Source organism: Phoca vitulina, unplaced genomic scaffold (genome assembly GCF_004348235.1).
Source record: "Phoca vitulina isolate PV1807 unplaced genomic scaffold, GSC_HSeal_1.0 scaffold4, whole genome shotgun sequence".
Lineage (NCBI taxonomy): Eukaryota > Metazoa > Chordata > Mammalia > Carnivora > Phocidae > Phoca > Phoca vitulina.
The window spans coordinates 20,300,791-20,323,921 of NW_022589707.1; the positions used below are offsets into that span (position 1 = coordinate 20,300,791).

Sequence of the window (23,131 nt, forward strand, 5' to 3'; positions counted from 1 at the left end):
TGTAAACAATGCAAAACTCTAGTTAGAACAATAAAAGTACTTGGAGGAATTGAATATGAAAAAGATGCTTTGAATCTTCTTATTTCCTTGAAAATTTATTAGTTTTGGTGATTTATCCAACCTAATTTTAAATAACTCAGGTAGCTGCATTTTACCTATTCAACTTCAGATCATTTTTCCTTGAACTTTCTTAAGCACTTCAATTCCATTGTATTTTATCCAATTATACCTTTTTGACAAAGCTTAAATTCTGACAGTAATCTTTATTTATTTTTTATTTTTAGAAATTTTATTTTTATTTTTTTAAAGATTTTATTTATTTATTTGACAGAGAGACACACAGCGAGAGAGGGAACACAAGCAGGGGGAGTGAGAGAGGGAGAAGCAGGCTTCCCACTGAGCAGGGAGCCCGATGCGGGGCTCCATCCCAGGACCCTGGGATCATGACCTGAGCCGAAGGCAGACGCTTAATGGCTGAGCCACCCAGGTGCCCCCTGACAATAATTTTTAATTCTTCAAATGTTCATGGCATTATTTTTATTTCTTTTTATTCTTCCTCGCTCTTCTAAAAAATCCTTTCTCAACTCTTACTGCTTTTAAAAAATTCTATCCGGCTATCTTCTTGTGTTATTTTACAAGACAAAATAAGGAAATTTCAATGTAATATAAGAGCAGACAGTATATAAAGCAGAGGTTAAAATCTTAGACTCCAGGGTACTTATCATTCAACACATTAGAAAAAGTTCCATGGTTTCACCTATTCAGTTTTAATTTTTATTGTTTCAAGTAGCCTTTCCAGTGTGTCACAATACTGTCTTGGGGGGTGGTGATGATAAATAATGATAGCATTTTATAAATCCAAACACAGCATAGACATTGATTCTCTGCCTATGAGCTGAAGTCTTGGCTGTTGAAAATTAAACTTTAATTCTAATCTTTAAGATGTATGAATATGGGATGGAATCTTGCCCACGACCCCTTCCCTCATGCCTCTCTGCAACTCTGTAGCCCTCTTGCTGACATTTTCACACAGGCCAGATTTTCTACCCAGGATACCTATCTCTGAATTGGATTGCTCTCTGAACATCTCACTGCTGTGGTCTGATCTCCTGGTACTCAATTGAGTCACACCTGAGTTTACAGTGCCCTTTGGCATTGCAACTAATGTTTCCTACCTGAAATATCACCATCAACCATTGCTAAACTTTATGGTAAACTGTCAAACTCATTAAAATTAAGTTATCTGAAAAGATTGTGGCACATGAAGAAAGTAAGAGCTGGTGAAATCATGTGCACGTGAATTTTTCTTCACTCTTTAGGTTTGGATCTTGTACGATGAGCTATAGAGCTATCTCATAGCTCCTTCTAAGGCACTAGGCTTTAACTCCAGGTACACCTGCTGGATGAATGATGAGCTTTTGCTGCAACTGACTGTTGCCAGTTAGGCTAATTTCCATCAGTTTTGAAAAACAAATAGTATGCATTATTGTGCAACCAAGTAGATTATGCTTTGTTTGTTTTTTTTAAAGATTTTATTTATTTATTTGATAGAGAGAGCACAAGCAGGGGGAGTGGCAGGCAGAAGCAGAGGGAAAGGGAGAAACAGACTCCCCACTGAGCAGGGAGCCCGAGTGGGGCTCGATCCCACGACCCTGAGATCATGACCTGAGCCGAAGGTGGAGGCTTGACCAACTGAGCCACCCAGGCGTCCTTATGCTTTGTTTCTTAATAAAATAATAATAAACTGTTGAAACACCAAATATAGTATATAACTAATCAATAATTTGCATGCATTTTAAACAGATCATTAGAGACCACGTTCTCTACTTTGGTTGCCCATTCACAAGAAATGCGAACTGTGTTACATTTGGATATTAGTAAAGAAAGTTGAGTTTCTGCATTAATGATCATTAACAATAAATATGGCATAAATGCTTTTTCATACAAAGACTTTTTAATTTCTTAAAAATAAGTTTATTTATTCACAGCCATTAATTGCAGGCATTCTAATTATGCAAACCATATAACTTGAAAATATTAGGAAATGTATTTTAATTTCCAAATATAACCTTGAGAGGGTCTCCTATGACAATGAGGAAATTGAGAAATGTTCCAATTACAGGTTCTGAGTTGGACTAAAGATGCAGCAAGGTTGTTCTAGAATGCCTATGACAGAGGCAGCGCAGTCCCAGCCTAGGATGATAGCCCATTCTTGAGCCACCCAAAAGGATATGTCTAAGAAAGAGTGTTCCTTGAAGAGTAGGATTTGTTTTTTCAAATATAGTTGATAAGAGGGAACATGGAATTCATTCATTTGGACCTACTATGAACACTGGACCTGTGCTCAGGTGAAAGGCTTCATTCTGCCAAAAAGACAAACTGGAAACTGTTCCTGTTAGAAATTCACAGCATCTACACTTCTATCATACGTAGAAAAAGTCAAGGAATGTGCTAAACTAAGGAGACTAACATTTCAACAAACAAGTAATTATAGATGATGATGTAAGTCTAAATATAACTCACTGAACTTGATAAAGCTTTTTCCAACAAAGAATCAGGTTCACAAAGAAGTCTATTGCTAAGAAAATATGGTATGCATTATAATTCTCAAAAAAAAATCATGAAGAATATGAACCCTGAATCTCTGCGCATGAATTTTTTCTAACTTGTTAATTTCTCATTTTTCTTAACTTTCTCTGTTTAACACCATTTCAACTCTTTGCTTGTAACTCCACTTAAATGTTAAGAATCTGTGACTTCCGGGGCGCCTGGGTGGCTCAGTCGTTAGGCGTCTGCCTTCGGTTCAGGTCATGATCTTTAGGTCCTGGGATCGAGCCCCACGTCGGGCTCCCTGCTCAGCGGGAAGCCTGCTTCTCCCTCACCCACTCCCCCTGCTTGTGTTCCCTCTCCTGCTGTCTCTCTCTCTGTGTGTCAAATAAATAAAGAAAATCTTAAAAAAAAAAAAATCTGTGAATACCTCAGCAAGATATCTTCCCTCCAGCATCAAACTGGATTCTAATTTACAAACAAGGTGGAAATAAATCATGTGACTAAACTTCCTTAGCTATTACCACATCAGTATCTATCAGTAAGATAAGTATCCCGATTAACAATGGTTCTAGATTAAAGTTAGTTAGCTGGCAAGTGGGTTAGAGACACCAAGTTTTATTGCCTACACTACCTTCCTCAACTCCTAATTTTTCAGATCTTTCACCTTACCTTTGATATATGTAACCACTGAAGTAGACAATTTTTTTCTCCATCATTAGGAAATTTCTTGACTTTAAGATTTTCTGTCTCCGGATTAAATGGTTTAAGATTTATCTTTCTTATATTATTTTGGTACTTGTTCCTTCTTTTCTGGAAAATCTAAATCTATCTACCTACATATATATCTTCTTACCAATTACTGAGGGATTTTCTTATTTAAAGTGCCTGTTGATTGTCATCTCTAAGTATTCAGTCCCGTTGTTACTGTTTGGAAAGAAAACTTAAATCTATTTATATGACCAAAAAAATCCATTTTCTGAACCCTTTTAAATGTCATGTATTTCCTAAAAACTGAATTTCTTTTTCTAAGTAACTGTCTTCTAATACTGCCCATCATGGTAGATATGATAACTATGGAACATATCTTTAAAAATATCCTTCACTAAAAGTTAAGCAAAAATGAAATCTTTATCCAATAAAGAAATGCACTTACATTCTAAAGAAAACTATTTAGGTATATAATGTTAGCTTGAGGAATTCCTCACAGATATGTTATAAAAAATATTAAAGTTGTGGTACTCTCTCTCCTGTGGCTTATTTAAAGTCAGTTTTCTAATCTACTTCAGGGAATACATCCTGATGCTATTATAAGGTAAGTATTAGGTTATGATAGCCCAACATACTGCAAAAAGCTACTTTTCAAAGAAATTGTGCATACAGAGGAGAAATGAAACAAGCCTCGAATGAGAATCCATTTCAAATATGAATTTACAATAAATAAAAAACTAACTGAAATTTAACTTACAACTATCAGTGACAAATATATTTTGTAGAGTGTTAGGTTCATAAAAGCAAGCTCACATTTTGAAGGTAAACTATTTGCAGAGTAAATACAGTTAGTCCAGAAAAGAAATTGGGGTATTCCAAGAAATAAAACAAAATTACTTTTCTTTTAACTCCCCTAAGAAAGCATATTTCTAAAAACAGTCCTTAAATTTTTTCCAACAGAACAAAAAGTATATTTTACCTTTGCTTTTGTTTGCTGCTGGCCCTTTAGTCACCTGATGCCAAGCAGAGGTTGAGTGGCAAAGGATGCCCTGTGGTGGTTCAGAGAAACATGTCATTACAGGGGTGACTCAGTCCTCCAAGTTAAACTGGAGGCTTGCATTAAATCTCTTTATAACCAAACTCAGACTCTCTTAAAAGCATATTGGTAGAAATGACCATTGCTTTCTGAAAATACCCAACTTAAATTCACTGACTTAAGAAAGAAAGAAAACTTTGATTGAGACTTTAGCTGGATAATAGAGAGGTAAAGAAAACTATATTTAAAAGATTTCCAGATTAAAGGGAAAAAAGGAGGTCAAATGCTATGTGTACCACAATATATATTATTTAAAAAATATATTCTAATGGCTGTCTTTGATGATAATGGAATAATTAACTCTTAGCAAGGCATTAGCTATCATCCTGAGTAAATATAACATTAATTTACCAGAACGAATGGTTCAAGATGATGCACTAAGCACATGTATTTACTGCATTGTTTTCAGTGTATGCCTTAGAAAAAAATATGATATAAACCTGAAAACAAGAAGTGGTGACATGACCCAATGACTAAAAACAGATGTAATTGAATCAGAAATTTAAATTAAAAAAAAAAAAACATAGTAGAAAGTTATTGCAGAGATATGAGCTGTTCCTTCCTTTGGAGAGAGAAACCCTAAGTGCAGAGACAAGAGATCCAAAAGATGAAGTGTGTTGAAGACTAATTATCAGAGCAATCAATTAAATATTTCTTCCAGTATAGGAGAACCAGACCATTCAACTTCCCAGAGTATGTAGAATGACAAGTAGCAAAGACGTTTGACCCCAGGACATTAATTTTTTGTTGTTGTTTATTTAGTTATTTATTTTAGTGATCTCTATACCCAATGTGGGGCTTGAACTCACAACCCTGAGATCAAGAGTTGCATGTTCTTCCGACTGAGCCAGGCAGGTGCCCCATGACCCCAGGACATTTAAATATAAAGATCTTCCTAAGTAGAGTTCAGAGTTTGACTACTGGACCAACTACAAAAGCAGAGATGAACTGGTCTCCCTAGTAGGCATGGAGGGGATAAAAAAGGAAAGCCTGCTCAACCCATGAGGAATTAGACTCTTCTTTCATGATTAGTTTCTCCTTACTTTGATAATTGTGAGGGTTCCTACCAGACTTGCCTGTTTTCTATTCACATGCTCCAAATGGGCTCTGACTTGTCAACATGCCTCAGCCCCTTTCACTGTCTACATACAATCCATCCTCCCATTCCACATAAGAATCCTGTTGAGTAAAAATGCCCAAAGAAATGTGGGGAGGGGAGATCCCTGTGACAGTTTTTTCAGTCACTCCGGTCCTTCATGAATACAAATAGATGACCAAGGATCACCAAACATTTGGTACACATGGACAGTATGAAAGAGAAGAAATTAATAAAGTGAACAGCTGATCTTAGAGAAAGTGGAACAGAATAAAATGTATAACAACAACTGCAATTTAAAACATCTAATTGATATTCTCAGAGAGGTTCAGGAAGCTATCAAATCCACAAACCAAAACACGGCTGTTACAAAAAAGGAGCAATTTCCTTACATGCACAAAAAAAAGAGTTCTTTGGAATTAAAAATATGATGAAGACTAAACTAGTATTCTAGAAGAAAAGGTGGGTGAATCTGTTACAAAGCAAAAAAGACAAAGACTTAGAATCCTGGAAAGGAAAGCAACATATAGTACAGATCTGGAACTAAGATCCATCTAATAGTAATTTCATAAGTAGATAGAGAGAATGGAAGAAAGGAAACCATTGAAAAATAATGAAAGAAAATTATCCTGAGCTAAAGATGAGAGTCTAAATTAAAAGGGAAAGCTACAAGGCTTTGTAAAGACTATCCCTAATTTAAAATAAAGATGATGGGGTGCCTGGGTGGCTCAGTCGGTTGAGTGTCTATCTTCCGCTTAGGTCATGATCCTGGAGTCCTGGGATCAAGCCCCACATCAGGCTCCCTGCTCAGTGGGGAGTCTACTTCTCACTAGCCCTCTGCCCCTCCCCCGCTCCTTCTCTCTCTCTCTCTCTCTCTCTCTCTCTCACTCTTTCTCACTCACTCTCTCAAATAAATAAATAAATAAATATATATTTTTTAATTTTATTATGTTATGTTAGTCACCATACAATACATCATTGGTTTTTAATGTGGTGATCCACGATCCATTGTTTTCGTATAACACCCAGTGCTCCATGCAGTACATGCCCTCCTTAATACCCATCACCGGGCTAACTAGTCCCCCCTTCCCCCCCCCTAAAACCCTGTTTGTTTCTCAGAGTCCATAGTCTCTCATGGTTCATCTCTCCCTCCAATTCCCCCTCCCCATTTTTCTCTTCCTTCTCCTAATGTCCTCCATGTTATTCCTTATGTTCCACAAATAAGTGAAACCATATGATAATTGACTTTCTGTGCCTGACTTATTTCACTTAGCATAATCTCCTCCAGTCCCATCCATGTTGATGTAAAAGTTGGGTATTCATCTTTTCTGATGGCTGAGTAATATTCCATTGTATATATGGACCACATCTTCTTTATCCATTCATCTGTTGAAGGGCATCTCGGCTCTTTCCACAGTTTGGCTATTGTAGACATTGCTGCTATAAACATTGGGGTGCATATGGCCCTTCTTTTCACTACATCTGTGTCTTTGGGGTAAATACCCAGGAGTGCAATTGCTGGGTCATAGGGTAGCTCTATTTTTAAATTTTTGAGGAACCTCCACACTGTTTTCCAAAGTGGCTGTACCAACTTGCATTCCCACCAACAGTGTAAGAGGGCTCCCCTTTCTCCACAACCTCTCCAACATTTGTTGTTTCTTTCCCTGTCCATTTTTGCCATTCTAACTGGTGTAAGGTGGTATCTCAATGTGGTTTTGATTTGGATTTCCCTGATGGCTAATGATGATGAACATTTTTTCATGTGTCTGTTAGCCATTTGTATGTCTTCTTTAGAGAAGTGTCTTTTCATATCTTCTGCCCACTTTTTGACTTGATTATTTGTTAATAAATAAATAATTTTTTAAAAATAAAATAAAGATGATGACATGAATTATGAATTTACTGAGGACCAGAAAGTATGATTATGACATTCTGTTTCTGAGATGAAGACATACATTCCATCTGATTGTGGTGTGAAACAATTAAGAGACTGGAAAAAAACAAGTATCTGATAAAAAAGCTTGTGTCCAAATAAAAGGTACTGTGAGTTTTGAACAATTAATGGGTGGTAAGAAATACCTTCAGTGCCCTGAAGAGGCAGTGTCATTTTTCAGGCAAGTCAGGAAAGAGACAGGTGCTTTTTGGGTGTCTAACGAGGACTACCTATCATCTTGGAAAGTATGTTTCATTTACTAAAGTGATTTGTAGTATTTAAAAGCCATTTTTCTTACAGATGTATCCTTTATTAATGTCTCTTGAAGAATTATCGTAGCAGAGGAATAGAGTTTAAATTTTGATTTTTTACAAGAAAAATAAAGAGGTGCATATTTGTCTTTGGATTGGACATAATTGATGACTTCCCATTTTTATGAGATAGTTGACTAAGTACTATAGTCTGGAAACCCAAAGTTATGCAAGTCAAAATAAATTACAACAAAATTAAATGTTTTTCATAATCTGTTTTTAACTTGAGCAGATTTAAAAAAAAAAACCAAAGTTTTGAAGAATCGATTATTAGAAATGTGGTAGTTCCTTGGGTCTTAGTTTCTTTTGCTTGCTATTAAATTTAAGTGACATAAAATTTAACATTTTTTATTTAGAAAAAAAATGATTATCTGTGAATTATAGAATTGGGATGTTTCCTATTTTCTTCTATGTATCTTCTATATGTTTTCCCTTTTTCTTTCATCTACCTCAATTCTTCTTATTATCCCTTGATCATTTTGGAGGCACTGTAAGCTTAAACAGTAGGGAGCGGTGATGTGTATCCTATACTTGATGTATTCACTGATAAGTGGGTAAAATTAGCTATACCTTTCATTCTCTCCATATCCTATTTACTTCATCTTCAGAACGGTGATAATACTTATTAATATTTGACTTTTCCTGCTTTAGTGGAATTCATTGCATATCAAAACCTTGATAGAATAAAGTTGAAAACATCCCTGTAAGGATAAGAGCCATTCCTCTTCACTTGCCATGGCTTAGTACCAACTTTGATAGTTGTAAAAACATTTCTTGTTTGGGCAAAAGAATTGAATGACTGTAATTTCAGCCTTGGTGCAGCAGAATACCAACAAAATAGGGGAATTTAGCAAAGAGCCCTCAAATTTGACTTATTCTATTTCACTGCCTCCTTAACTTTTACTCCTCCTGAAAATGCATGAATGAACAAATGAACAAATGAAGTCCGAATCTGAGTATGATCTTCCTATCCACCCTCTATATGTGGGCCAAGATGAAGTACATATGAAAGTACAATATTTGGAAAGTGTCCGACAGTATCCTCCCTAAGCTGAGGGAAATTATTTGGGATACTATTAATCTCTTTTGAGTCTTTATGAAATACACTGATCTGGATTATAACTAGGTCAGCCCAAGTGACCAAATGAATTTTTCAAATGACTTAGCATGCGTCAAGAATTGAAAGGAAATGAGTTGCTTAGATACAGTATACTTTAATAAACCAACAAATATCAAAGAATTTCTTATATAAATTCCATTTTAGAGGAGTCTAATAGGACTTACCATCTGATGAGGATATTGCCAAATCAATTTCTAAGAGCCCTAGTGATACTCCTGATAAAACTGAACCTGACAGAATTCAGTATAGATTCCCTCTTGCCCTATGACTTGGTATCCTGGGGTCACTTGAATTATTTAGAAATTCCCAGTCCCTGGAGCACAAATAGCTAGAACATAATGTTTGCCTTCTTTAGCTCCCATGTTATTGTAGTGCTCCATATTCCATATGACCTAACAACAAATTTTCCAATTTGTTATAAATGGTTGGAGTCTCAAGAACATAGTAGCAATATCGATCTAATCCTAATAGATGCTATTGTTTTTATCCAATTTAAGTGTATATTATTTTTTAATGTAGATATTGTATCTTATTTGACTGGATTTCCTCCAGAAATTTCTCTTTAATTATTAAAAAAAAAAAAGTACCTTCGCTCACACTCTTAGTTCTTACAAAGTTAATGAATGACCTCCCCCTCCTCTTCCTCCTGCATCAGCCACACTGGCCTTCTTGATGTCCTGAAACTCTCCACGTCTGCTCCCTTTGCTCTTCCCTATTCCCCACTCCAAGAATGCGGATGTAGTTGCTATGTGCTTCCCCCTTCAGGTCATCTCATTAGGGGGCTTATTTGTCTACCTTATATGCAATTTCCAGTGCTCTGCTGCACCCCCTGATCCCTTCACCCTACTTTATTATTCCCCACAGCACTTATCTTCATTTGATATATATGTATTTATTTATGGTTTACTTATTATTGTTCAGTTTCTCACAAGAATCTAAGCTCTGCAAGGGCAGGGACTTTTGTGTGTTCACTTCCTCATGCCTAGTGCCTAGCACGAAGGAAGCGCCCCATAAAATAATCACTCTGGCAAGGAATGGGGAGCCAATGATCACTTTTGAAAAATTTTTTACTTTAAAGCCAATGAATATTTTAGAAGTAGCTTAAGTGAAAGGGAAAAAAAAAACCCCAGCATTTTCTACTCTTCAGTATTTCAAGGAAAAATTGACATTGAAATAGGGGGTGACAGAATTCCACAGAATCATAGATAAGGTCATGCTGAGAAAAACTGATAAATTAAAGTGAGTCATAGGCGCCTCACTCTTCCCTCTCAAGAGATCTGAAGACTGTTGCTGGCAAGATTCTCCTTGCCAGCCGTAATAGCAGTGACACACAAATCCATTCTTCATGGCCCTTATTGTCTTCAGTTTACTAGTCGGAGAAATGATGAATCTGAAACTCTTACTTAGGATGTATTTCTTAGTGCTGCTTTCAGGCATATGCAGATAGGAGGAGGATTCAGGTGTTTTTCGGATACATCTTCCATTACTGTTACATAGACTTTGGCTGCAGAATTTGGCTGCAGATGTCACATTAACAGCATAATGGCCCAATGGCCCTTGGATAGACTTTTGCACAGATAAGCAGGTCTCCTGTAGGAAAAGTAGAGATCGATTTAGCTCACTCTCAAAATGTGATTCTATTATACAGGTGGTATTAATACCTGAAGCTTTATATTTGGTAAGGCTGAGGAGGGAGATCCATATCTTTAACTAGGAATTAATATAAAGAGGTATTTGTAGTAACACTTTTAAAAGGTCAGCATTAATATGGCGTGGTTATTTTAAATTTAACTTTAATTGTGAAACATCTTCAACACCGATACTTAATATACATTAATATTATAGGTCAGATTTTTCTAAGACTGCCATGTTATCCCATTCTTCTCCCTACCTCTAAGGAGGTAACAGTTCTCCTGAAGTTGGGGGGGGAGGGTAGTCTTTGCATCCATGTTTTTATAACTTTACTATATATATATTTACTTTGCATATATATATAATTATGAGCAGTTATAGTATTATCTTGTGTTTTTAAACTTTCACATAAATTTATATCATTAGAGATATTTTATTTTCTGCAACTTGCCTTTTAAAGTTAACATTTTCAAGATTTTTGTTTCATATTGATATATGTAGCTATGTAGCTCTGTTTTTTTTTTTCATTTTAGCTGTGACTCAGTATTTATAGTATAAATACAGCATACTTTATTTATCCATCAGTCAGGTTGTAGTAGGTAGAATATAAAAGGTCATTATTTATTACCAAATGCCCAAATCACTTGTACTAGCATATAGGGTCCAGTGATAGTGAGGAAGGTGGTCTTCCACAAGCTGCCATTAAGTGTGAATGATATGTCCCCAACTTTGGACTTTAGGACATATTTCCACCTATTGATCACACTGTGCTGCTAGGATAGGCTGGCCTAATCAAAATGATATCATCAGGTAGCCCAGAAGAATCTGGCTAGAACCTTGATAAATTCCTGCCTTGATCCATATAGGAAGAACCATGGGAAAATCCTAGTAGATTCATTAATAACATACACTCAATTCTCCAGTAGCACTTCAATTATTTTGATCAATATTAACACTGGTCCATAATTAAACTCCAATTAATTTAAAGCACTGGGATATTTTCTCAGTGAGAAAGAGGCACCAGTACTGTGAATCCATCTAGAGAGAACTTAGGGGGTTCAAATGGAAAGTCACAAGGTGGAATAAAGCTCCTAATGACAGGTGGTTGAACAAGGTATCACTTTGGGCAGTAACAAGTGATGAAAATCCTGTGTGTAATGTTTTTGGTGCAGGGACATCGGTCTGAGCTAGCCTCATACTCTATTTAGGAACAAATGCTATTTTTAGTCAGGACAAGCCTCCTTATCTGAGGGGGTTTCTAGGACAGATGGAATAAAAAAAAACAAGCAAACCATTGAACAAAAGAGAGAGAGAGAGAGATTGAGGGAAGACTATACTCAAAGAGAGCATAGAACACAGGTTCTATGAACACAGGTTCAACTTGGGCATCTCCTGTTCTGTCCCAGTGCTCTTCCATGACATACCTTCTTCACTTAGCTTCCAGGACATCACACCCCACTGGGTTTTTTCTACCTCACTGGACATTCCTTCATAGTGTCCTTTACTGGCTCCTGCTCATCCTTCCTACGTCTGAGCACTGGAGTACTTTAGGCTTAATTCTTGGACCTCTTCTCTTCTCTAGCTATATTCTCTCTGGATATACTCACCCCACCTCCTTGCTTTAAATAGAACTCCCAGCTGTGATTTCTCAGACTTTATCCCTGAACCAATTGCACACCCACCTACCTATGTGACATCTCCACCTGCATGTCTCACAAGCATTTCAAACTTAACACAGTCCAATGTGATCTGCTGATCCTCTTGCCAGCCTGCAACTCTGGCAGTCTTCCCCATCTGAGCATATGCCAGCTTCCTCTTGCCAATGCCTCAGGAGCAAAGCCTTGGGGGGTGCGAGTTGCGTGCGGTGTGGGGGTGTCTCTAACCAAATCTCAGGGACCCCGCATGCGAGGAAGAGCCAGTCCCTATGTGGCAGTTGTGTGGGAAGAACTTCAAAAGATAAAAATATTATAAATGCCCCAAATAAAAAAAATTACATTGCCCACTTTGTCTCCTCCCCAACCCAGTCTCCCACACCCTTCCTTAAAGCAAACGAACAAAGAAATTGCCCCATACTCCTCTTGCCCATACCTAAGACCTAAGTGTGTTGTGTGGGGACAGAGGGCAGGAAATGTTAACCCGGATAATAATAGCCAACATGTACCTGACACATACCGCATCCCAGGCACTGTTTTAAGCGCTTTACGTGTGTTATGATGCAATTCGCATAAGAGCCCCGTGAGGCAGATACTATTATTTCCCCCATTTTACAGATAGAGGAATTGTGGAGTTAATGAGTTGCTCAAGGTCACATGGCTAGTAGGTGACAAAAAGCAAGCAGTGGACCCCAAACAACCCAGCTTCAGGCCCCCTGCTCTTAACAGCTCCTCCATGCAGATTCTCATTCGTGCCATGCTGAATGAGAAAGAGATGGCTGTTTTTATGTTTTATGAGACTGGATGTTTTAATACCTGAAAATGAGACTATTTGTTCATACCTGGAAGTGAGGAAAAGCTGTGGTTCAGAATTTTCACTTAGGCAGTGTCACACGCGACCAATAGAACATGTTCAAATTCAGTTGTGAAAAATAATAGCTATTTTGTGTATGCACTACCATCAAGAACAGATTGTTAATAAACCTTTGTATACATATATTTTTTCCTCCCAAGAGCATTTCTATCATCACCAATCAGGCAATAAAGAGCCATTTTTAGAAAATCCATCCTTCTTAACGTGGATGAAATAATATTTATTTTTAAACTTTAGTATTCTTTTTCTTTGTCACATATACATTATATCATTGCATCTACTGAAATCCCTGCAGAGTAGGGATTTTTTTAGGGATTTTATTTCAGTACCTTTTTTTTGTTTTAAGATGGAGAAACTCAGACTCAGAGAGGTTAATTAACTAGCCTATGATTACACTTCTAGAACATGAAAACTGAATCCCCCCTTCAGGCTGTCTGATTGGACAACCTGTGCTCTTTCCATGCTGCCACTAGCCACAGTGGCTGGTACAGGGAGGTGCTCGAGCAGTGTTAGTCCCTGTACTCTTTGAACTTCATTAAAATCATGTGAGCAGATAACCATTTGTCTCTGAAGTGAAAAAGTAAAACGAAAAACAATATCTAGAATATATTCAAGATGCTGACAGAGAAATCACTGCTTACCTTTGAATCAGAATATTCGTATCCTCCCCACAGTATTATCCCTGCCGCCCCCAACGCGGCGCTCTCGCCAATTGTATGTACTAAATCTTCCTAGAAAAGAAAAGTATCACAAGTAGTTTCTGCCAAACTAAATTTAGTCATTGACATTTCAGTGATAAGACTCAACCCATCAACTGTGGTAAAAAACACACTGATAATGTTATCCGTGTTTCTGAAACAAAGGACTGTAGAGCAGAATTAGGAAAGGTAATTTTGCCTTGGTTACTTACTTTTATTTGACAAATATTTATGATGTTCCAGGCAATATTCTAGACACCGAGAATATGAAAATGAAATAGATTCCAGTTCCTGTCCTCAAGGGAGCTCTTTAGTGTGATGGTTGAGACAGACATATAAACAAGTAATTACAATTTGCTGGAACTCTTAACTTTGATGCTCTACCACCTCTAACTACTGAACAATAATAATAATGAAAAAAGAACAAAGCTTGCTGTGATAAAAAAAAAAGTAATTATAGTATAACAAATTAAGTTCTATTTTGTCCCACTAGACCTATGGATCAGAAGTACTGCTTAATGCTATATGGAAGAGTCTGGGAAAACAGGAGGTGAGATTTCAGATGTGTTCTTGGAAATGAGTGCAAATTCATAAGACCAATTAGAGAGGGCAGAATTTTGTACAGTAGGAAGAATAAGGGCAGAGGTTCCTATGTAGAAAAAAACAGTCCTCCCAGGGAACTGCCGGTAACTCTTGTGGTAAAGCACAGGGGATTTGGGAAGAAGTGAAGGCATCTGAATCTTTGTATATAGGGAGGATCCAAATACAAAGAGTCTTCTATGCTATTTTAAATTATTAGGACTTAAGTACAAAAAAAAGTTTTAGTATTGGAAAACCACAAATTTGCAACTTGGATAGATGTTTTTGGCTGTCACATAAAACATGTATTGGAGGAGGAAGTCAAGATGGTAGCAAGGGACACCAATTAGGAGATGATGCACACTGCTCAATGAGAAATGATGAGGGCCTCAACAAAGGCAATGTCAGTCCTTGTAAAGCAGAGGGGACAGATTGAAGAGTGATTTGGAAATTAAGATGGATATCTATTGGATAATGGAAAGAGAAGGAAGGATACAAGTGACACTCAAACTGAGCGACTAAGTAGATTATAATTTACCAAGACAAGTAACTGAGAAGGTTATGTTTATGATTATAGAGCAAGAACAAAGATGCAGGGCATAAGGGGAGATGGAACAAAGAGAAGATGATAGATGAAGGAATCTGCATTCTTCCCTTCGTTCCAAGGTGTGGAGAACCAGAGATCCAGTGCAAAGACACAGTGTTCAAAAACTAGGATGAGAAAATGGCCGTGTCATGGCAAAATGTCCCTGCACTATGGGAAGCCTCCAGTAACACTAGTGCTTACGTTCCGCAAATTGGGTAGGTAATGCAACAAGAAAGGAAACCATCCTTCTATTTTACTAGCCAGTATTACATTCCTTAAATGTAAATCAAGTCCCTCACTTAAATTGAGACACTTCTGAAAGAAAATATCGAACAGAGTTGGTATTCTAAATTATTTCTTTGAAAATTTATGTTATTTAGACAATAAGTAAAAAAGACTCATATCATTTGTTGATTGGTGAAGGCAATAGGATGTTTTAAAATGCTTCAATATAATAATACTCAGATTAATTCTATAGTTTTTTGTGAGTAGAGTATGTGATCTATTGATTTCTGAAGTAGAGCTCAGAGGTGATACTTAGCCCATAATTTATGTGAGAAGTCTAATAGCACAAAAAATAAGAAAGTTAAACAAGACTTTCATTAAAATGTGGCTCATCTTGGGACACCTGGGTGGCTCAGTCGGTTAAGTGTCTGCCTTCGGCTCAGGTCATGATCCCAGAGTCCTGGGATCGAGTCCCACATCAGGCTCCTTGCTCAGCCGGGAGCCTGCTTCTCCTTCTCCCTCTGCCCCTCCCCCTGCTCATGTGCTCTCTCTCTCTCTGTCAAATAAATAAATAAAATCTTTAAAAAAAAATATATAATGTGGCTCATCTCATTCTCTCATTTCCTTTCAAGACTAACTGTATGGACCATTATTAGTTTCTACCATTATTATTATTAACAATAATAATATTAGTACTGTTATTATCATTATTATTATTAATACAATGACACATTATAGGCACTCAGTAAATAATTTTGGAATGAATAAATATAACCTAGTCTTTTTCCCAAAAGGATTTGAGAAAGTGACATGATTTGAGAGATCTGTTACTTGAGGAATGACTTATGAGAAGACTTTGGTAGGTATAACTGATGTATTCAAATACCTGGAGACCTGACTTTTGAAAGAAGGATTTGCTTTAGTCTAGGTTGCACCAGAAGGTAGAATTAGAATTAATGGTATGAAGTTATCCAGGAGCAGAGTAGACTCAACATACTCAAGAACTTTCTGGGAATTAACATTGTCCCAAAATGGCAGTTTTTCTTCTGGAATAGGGAGAGCCCATTGAAAGGTGCTGAAGCAGAGGCCAGATAAGAAAGAATCCATGTTTGGGTGAAAGGTGGATTAGACACCTCTGAGATCTCCAACTTTTTGCCAAGATGCTATGACTGAATGAACATCATTAATGAGTAATCCTTCAATGATAGAAATGTCAAGTCTGATCAACAGCATTTGGGTCAGTAGATGTTTATTCTGAAAAATTTGAGGAAGAATTGATACTGCTTTTAAATTTCCTCATCTCAAACATGAGTGGTCTAATAAGGTGAGCTGTGTTGTCTTTCCAATGGCCCTGTGTCTGTGTTGGGTATTGGAGTAACAGAACTGTGGGCTCACAGGTATGGATGGAGATTTAAGGGTTTTCTTATCTAGCTATCCATCCAATGATTGAAGCCCTATAATAATCTCCTATCTAAATAACAATCTAGCTAAAGCTTGAATACTTCCACGTGTCTGCAAACTCATTATCTTCCAAACAAGCTCATTCCCACCTCTTTGTGCTTCCTACTTTGTGTTAAGTCTAAGGACAGTATCTATCTGTGTACATAAACCATTTTAAAAGCCTTGACACTAGCCACTAGATCACATTGTAGACTCTTAAATATATAAAATCAATGGAATTGATGTTATTTTTCAATGAACTTAGTTAAAACATGAAAATGCAATATAACAAAAATTGTAATTGCTTAATAATTTACCCAAACTTTGTTTTGTATGTTTTTAGATTTGAAAAATTGCTACTACTCTTTCCTATTAAAAAGCTGATTCTGAAATTTCTCCAGGGTTAAAATTAATCTGTTGCATCATTTAATTCAAGCTTGACAACTCTTTTGCGGGAAACCCCTGAAAATGCTAAGCTAATAAGAATCATCATCTTAAAACCAAGTAAACATCTAATTGTCAGTGATGCTGTTTCAGAACTGACTTGACATTTGAAAAAATATATACCTTTAATAATAAAATAGTGTTCTAAAAATAAAATAAAATAGTGTTCTATTATTAAGGGGAAATAATTATACTAAAGCATTTTTTCACAGATTTTATATAGTCATTGTACTAAATTTCCATTTTTAGGTGAGTGACTATTTTTTCTTACCTGTGACAAAGCTTCAATACTATGCAAATAAAATGGCCTGGAAAAAATAAAAACTGGCAAAATATAGTCATGTCTAGCCATTTCAGCAATCCTCATGGCTTCCCTAACTCGATAATGAACAAATTTCAAAGCATTTAAACTTGACTTCAATATTTTATCCAAATATATTGAAGTATAAAGTGCTGTGCTTTTTTCCCATAGCCACTGGAGTTGGTCGTTGTGGAAAATTTCATCATTTGGGCATTTACCTGTGTACGTCTGTGGGTTTATTTTATAATCATAATTGTAGCAGTCTGGGTAGAGATAAAAGCCCCATAAACACTTTGGTCTCATTTCTAAAGCCAGTGAGAGAGTGGTGTGCATAAAACTCCTTCCTGCATTTTCAAACTCCTGTTGGGCAACTGTATTCACTTTCATTTCTGACCAGTCAGGATGGCGGTTTCTAGTGAAGGCTAAGGAGTAGTTTCTATAGATTAGTCTATTGCCCCAATTTCTACCCCATTGGGGTTTCCAGCTTTCCCAGTCAATGACGACAAGACCTTCTGATCTCCACCAAGAGACAACTTTTGCAATGTCATCAGCTGTCTTCTTGAGGTGTTTAGAAAGACTCATATTCTGAGGAATCCCTCCATTAAAGGGTTTTCCATCTTGAGAGAAATAAGGATAATACCCTAATTCATTTGGATAAAATATGACAATTGTTGATCCCCTCTGAGTCTCCAAAGGATTTGCTATAATATTAAATAACTGGAGAGTCAAATCCACATTGAAGAAATGTTGACACTGCATTGTTGGCGCAGCCCAGAAAATGCTGAAAGGTTGGTTCTTGATCACTGGAAGCAGTGCTGGTTTGAGGACTGAATGAGTGAACTTGATCAAGGGCAGCAGTACTCCTACCCATGCCACCCACGGGTTACACATGGCTTATAGTTTTCACCATTACAGCAGTCTCCTTAAAAATAAGAAGAGGGAAAAAAAATTAGACATGATGGAGTCAAATGTCCCTTTAGTTTCATACTACATACTACACAGTGAGTAGCAAATGAAGTAAACTCAGTAGTGTTCAAGCTCTTCTTTAAATGGTAGACCTTTTTTTTTAGATTTATGAGGTTTATTGATATCTAGGCCTAATTTAGAGTTTCATTTGAACAAGAAAAGAAAAATGAGGCTTTAAAAAAAAACAAACACTGGAAATGTGAAAACAAAATCCAGTGAATAAAAACTAAAGTAAAAGTTTTCACACAAATTCTCAGCTATGCCAACTCTACCTGCAAGATGTTCTGGTTTTAATTTCCTATTATTCTGACTACATTGATCTAATCCATCCAGTACAGACCAAACTTTGGTTGTAAGGAAAACTAGGAAAAAAGAATATGAATGGATTGCCATATCTTCTTCTTGATGACGGGAAAAGTGACCAAGAACATGGCCTGTTGAAAATTAACAAATAATGGCATTTTAACAACTATTAACTGGAATAAAAAATAACAAATAATAGCAGCAATAGCAGTACTTTGCTTGCTATTTGAAATGCACTGTCCTCAAAGATTTGCTTGTCCACTTGTTTATCTGTTTTGTTTTATTTTGTTTATTTGTAAAAGACAGCAATCACCCTTGGAATTAGCACAGGCTAAAACAGAAAACAGACATGGCATTTACCTGCTGTTGATGATGGATTTGGTGCTGTCTTCTCTCAGGTACATAAATAAGCCTAAAAACCTGTTAGTTCTTTAACTGTATGGTTTTCTCATCAAGAAATTGGACTGTATTTTCACCAGTTAAATCCCAAATGATCTTGGCTCTTTAAATCCCTTCTGAATAGTCAGTTGACTAAAAACTGCCAAAGAATCTTCCAGAATATGAGGACTGCCTAATAAATGATGCATTCCAGCCAATGAGACCTCACTCGAAAGCAGTCAAATTGAAGTTATATATCAAAATTATTTTATCATGTACATATTTTTTTACATAAAGGAATCACAGATTTTTCTCTGATGTAATTAAGCTCAGTATCTTTTTGAGAGTCATACGTTCCTTCTTGTGTAGTTCCTGCTGTCTTTATTTAATATATTAAATGCAAGAAATGATACCAACCAAAATTATATGTTAACTCTGGCAAAATAGCACCCTAAGTTTGTAAAGACTTTGGCATTATCTTGGTCCCCAGTATACATTTTATAATTACCTTCTATTACAAAAACAAAATTATGCATTATTAAACAGTATGAATTTTTAAATACAATTAATTCTTTCCCTCTGATGCTTACTGAGATTTTATTCCATTTTCTAGCCATTTGTATTATTCAGAATATAAAACTAGATCTAAATTTTCTGACTTATAACCTGTATACATACATATATACGCTTTGTTTTTTGCTCAACAGATCTGTAGGAGTGCTGACGACCCTGACTCCATCTTTGGCCCTCCATCTTGTTCATGCCTACTGAGCAACCTCCCTTGGGGCTTGTGTTCCAGGCCGCATGGAAGTTAATGTAAGCCCTGACTGGAATGTGGGAAGACTTGTTTTGATCTCCCTAAAGTGGTGCACAGAAGGCGCCACCTTGGATAACTAATAGAGATCCTATGGTGCCCAGGTGGTGCCACTTTAGATAATTGCCCTTTGAGTTCACCTCCATGCCCCTGGCTCAATAAAAGCTGTGGGTTAAGGTCTGGACTTGGCAGAGAATAGCTGTGTAGCTACCTGGATCATTTGTATGATCTAAGGGATTTTCTTGCTTGCAGATTTTAAGTTACAGAGGACGTAACGGACAGGTTTGCCAGGTCAGGGAGTGATGTGAATTTGACTCAATGAGAAGGTACAGAGAGGAAAACACAAGTGCTAAAAATAACCTGGTAATTTGGGTTTTATGCACTCAAGGCATGATGGAATGAGTTCTAATGGGCTTTTAAGGGGAGGTAAATAATCGGTTCCAATGATAACCTACTTGTCATTGGTATCTTAGATATTTGCAGTGAGAGGTATTAGGGGGACAGGGCATCATTTTGCCAAAAGCATTCAGAGTTCTGTGGTCCCCCTTTTCAGTTCTTCCAAGAACTGTGTCAAAGGTGAGAAAGATGTGGTTTTACCATGCTCTTGTTATACATTTTCTTCAGTTGAAATGTGAACTTGTTAAGATGGTTCTAAATATAGGTGTGTGTGTGTGTGTGTGTGTACATAGAGTCCAAATTCACATATGATTGGGGATTTTATTCTTTCCACTCAATGATAGCAAATCTTGTGATGTCTCCCAGAGAGATGTATTTTTTTTACATATGATAAAATGACCAATCACTAAGTTTATTATGATAATGCTTTATTAACTTAGGATCAACTAAAAAATCTCTTTGGGATTTACAACTTTAAACCAACAAAGGTTTAGGGGCACCTGGCTAGCTCTGTTGAAGGAGCATTTGACTCTTGATCTCCAGGTCGTGAGTTTGAGCCCCAGGTTAGGTATAGAGATTACTTTAAATAAATAATTTTTTTTAAAAAAAACACCAAGTTCCATAACTATACTATAGAGCCTCTTACAATGTGTTATGGGGCATTCCAGGCAAAGATGAAATTTTCTCTCAAGCTGGGGTCTTGTTTGCATGAAAATTGGAGCCCTATTGAAGGCATTCAGAATAAGTTTTGTGTTTTTGTTTTTGTTTTTTTTACCTGCAGATTATTTAGGTTTTTCTTTTCTCAGAGAAGGAGTAATAGTTTTCTAAAAAGAAAAGGAAGAGAAAGAGTGATCAAAGCAGATTTGATTCAATACAGTATTTTGCTCAGATTCACCCATATTTCCAATTTCTAATGAAATGACAAGCTAGATCAAATTCAAATTATGTAAATTTCTGTACAAAAAAAAAAGGAAGTAACAAAAATTCTCTGAAAAGCTTACAAGGTTTATAATTTCCCCAGAAGTGAGTAGGGACTTGCTTTTTTAACTCAGTCTGACAATTTCTGCCTTTTAATTGGTGTATTTAGTCCATTTGCACATAATGTAATTATCAGTATAGTTAATTTAAGTTTCTAATATTGCTACTTATTTTCATTTTATATCTTCTCTTTTTTGTTAATCTGTTATGCCTTTCTTTCCTTCTTTTGGGTTACTTGATTTTTTTTTTTTTTTTTTGTCGTTCCATTTTATCTACTGCCTTCTTAGCTGTATCTCTTTTTATTATGTTGCTAATATTTGTTCTATGACTAACAATAGGATTACTTAACTCATCAATGTCCATTTACTGTCAATATTGTTGCTATTCACACTTTACCTTTTATACCTGACAGTTTCTGTTTTCCATTTTTCAATTCTCACTTTCCACTTGACATTTTACACTTCATGCTTCACAAATGTAATAATCTTACAACAGTATAATTCCATTTACTCACTCCCCTGCTTTTACAGACCTAATACTTGGAAAGGAGAAAGTAAAACTGCCATATTCAGATATTATTGCTTGTGTAGAAAGCTCACAAATGTCCACAAAGAATTTAAAAACTAGCAGAGTTTAACAGGTAGCTGGATAGAAGATTAATATATAAGTCAGATGTATTTCTATTCACCAGCAGGAAACAGCTAGAAAACATAATTAAAGAGAAGATTCAAAACTTGTGCAAGACTGCTACAAAGGAAAGTTATTAATGTTCACTGAGATAGATTGTTGGAGACCCAAATAAATGGACTTGTGATTGCTCTACCCTTGCTATTATTTACTACATAGCAATGCATCTACTGACTCATGCTGTCTCCACCTTCCCAAAATACCTGGGGAAGAGAGGCCAGAGATTAAGAAGGGAGTTATCTCGGGATACCTGGATGGCTCAGTTGGTTAAGCATCTGCCTTCAGCTCAGGTCATGATCTCAGGATCCTGGGATTGAGCCCCACATTGGGCTCCCTCCTCCGCGGGAAGCCTGCTTCTCCCTCTCCCATTTGTACTTTTTTTCTCTCTCTCCCTCAAATAAATTTTAAATAAAGGGGCACCTGGGTGGCTCACACGGTTAAGTGTCTGCCTTCAGCTCAGGTCATGATCCCAGGTCCCTGGGACTGAGCCCCACATCTGGCTCCCAGCTCAGCGGGGAGCCTGCTTCTCCCTCTCTCTCTCTCTCTCTCTCTCTTTCTCTCTCAAGTAAATAAATAAATACTTTTAAAAAAATTACTTTAAAAAAATTAAAACATTTAAAAAAAAGCGGGGGGACTTGTCTCTGAGACCCTACTTAGGAAAACCCACCCTCACCTCTGGACATGAGACTAGATTACATTCGTAATCTGTGAAATTATTATGCTTAAGGCAAAAAATTGTAAATGCCTGGTAAAAGTTCACTAATATAAAGGATCAATAATGTCTCAGCTATAGCCAAATAGCTTAGTGAGTTCTGGCTGCAATAACAAAATACCACAGACTAGGTGGTTTATAAACAGAAATTTCTTTCTCACAGTTCTGGAGGCTAGAAGTCAGATCACACCCTCAGGTTGCAGCGAGGTCCCTCTTCCAGGCTGTGGAATGCAAACTTCTCATTGTATCCTCACAGGACAAGAAGAAGGTAAGCAACCTCTCTGGGCACTTTTATAAGGGCACTAATCCCATTCATGAGAGTTCCACCCATGAATTAGCAGGTCCCACCTACTAACACCATCACATTAAGGATTGAGATTTTAATGTATAAATTTTGGGGGGACACAAACATTTGGTTCATTGCAGCAAGGTTTATAGAGCTCCTAACCCTTGAATTTGATGAATTTTGACAGTTTACGACATTCACAACACCATGTTTGATGTTAAAGGTAGATTCAAAATATCTCTTATGCCCAAGAAGCTCAGGCTAATGTGTGTGGGGGCCTGTGTATACATATGTGTGTGCATAGAATGGGAATAGGGGAGGCCAGGGAAGTATACACCCCAATTAAAATACGAGGCAGAAGGACAC

The 23,131-nt window shown here is 36.7% G+C and overlaps 1 protein-coding gene across 1 annotated transcript; it reads right to left on the bottom strand.

The window, feature by feature from the left end:
• Positions 1-9,957: 9,957 nt before the first annotated feature.
• Positions 9,958-19,015, bottom strand: LOC116630618 (hyaluronidase-4-like). Its single transcript, XM_032401301.1, has 4 exons — positions 18,875-19,015; positions 17,216-18,164; positions 13,614-13,703; positions 9,958-10,404 (listed from the first exon to the last, which is right to left on the bottom strand). The coding sequence occupies exons 2-4, from the start codon at positions 18,134-18,136 to the stop codon at positions 9,958-9,960; spliced, it is 1,458 nt and encodes a 485-aa protein (XP_032257192.1). The 5' UTR covers positions 18,137-18,164; positions 18,875-19,015.
• Between the last annotated feature and the right edge of the window lie 4,116 nt (positions 19,016-23,131).

Coding starts and splice junctions, on each gene's coding strand:
- LOC116630618 (XM_032401301.1), bottom strand. CDS start 18,136: ATGTGTAACCCGTGGGTGGCATGGGTAGGAGTACTGCTGCCCTTGATC. Junction 13,704..17,215: donor GTATTGAAGCTTTGTCACAG/GTAAGAAAAAAT, acceptor TTTCTTTTCTAG/GAAGATTTAGTACATACAAT. Junction 10,405..13,613: donor ACGAATATTCTGATTCAAAG/GTAAGCAGTGAT, acceptor CTTTTCCTACAG/GAGACCTGCTTATCTGTGCA.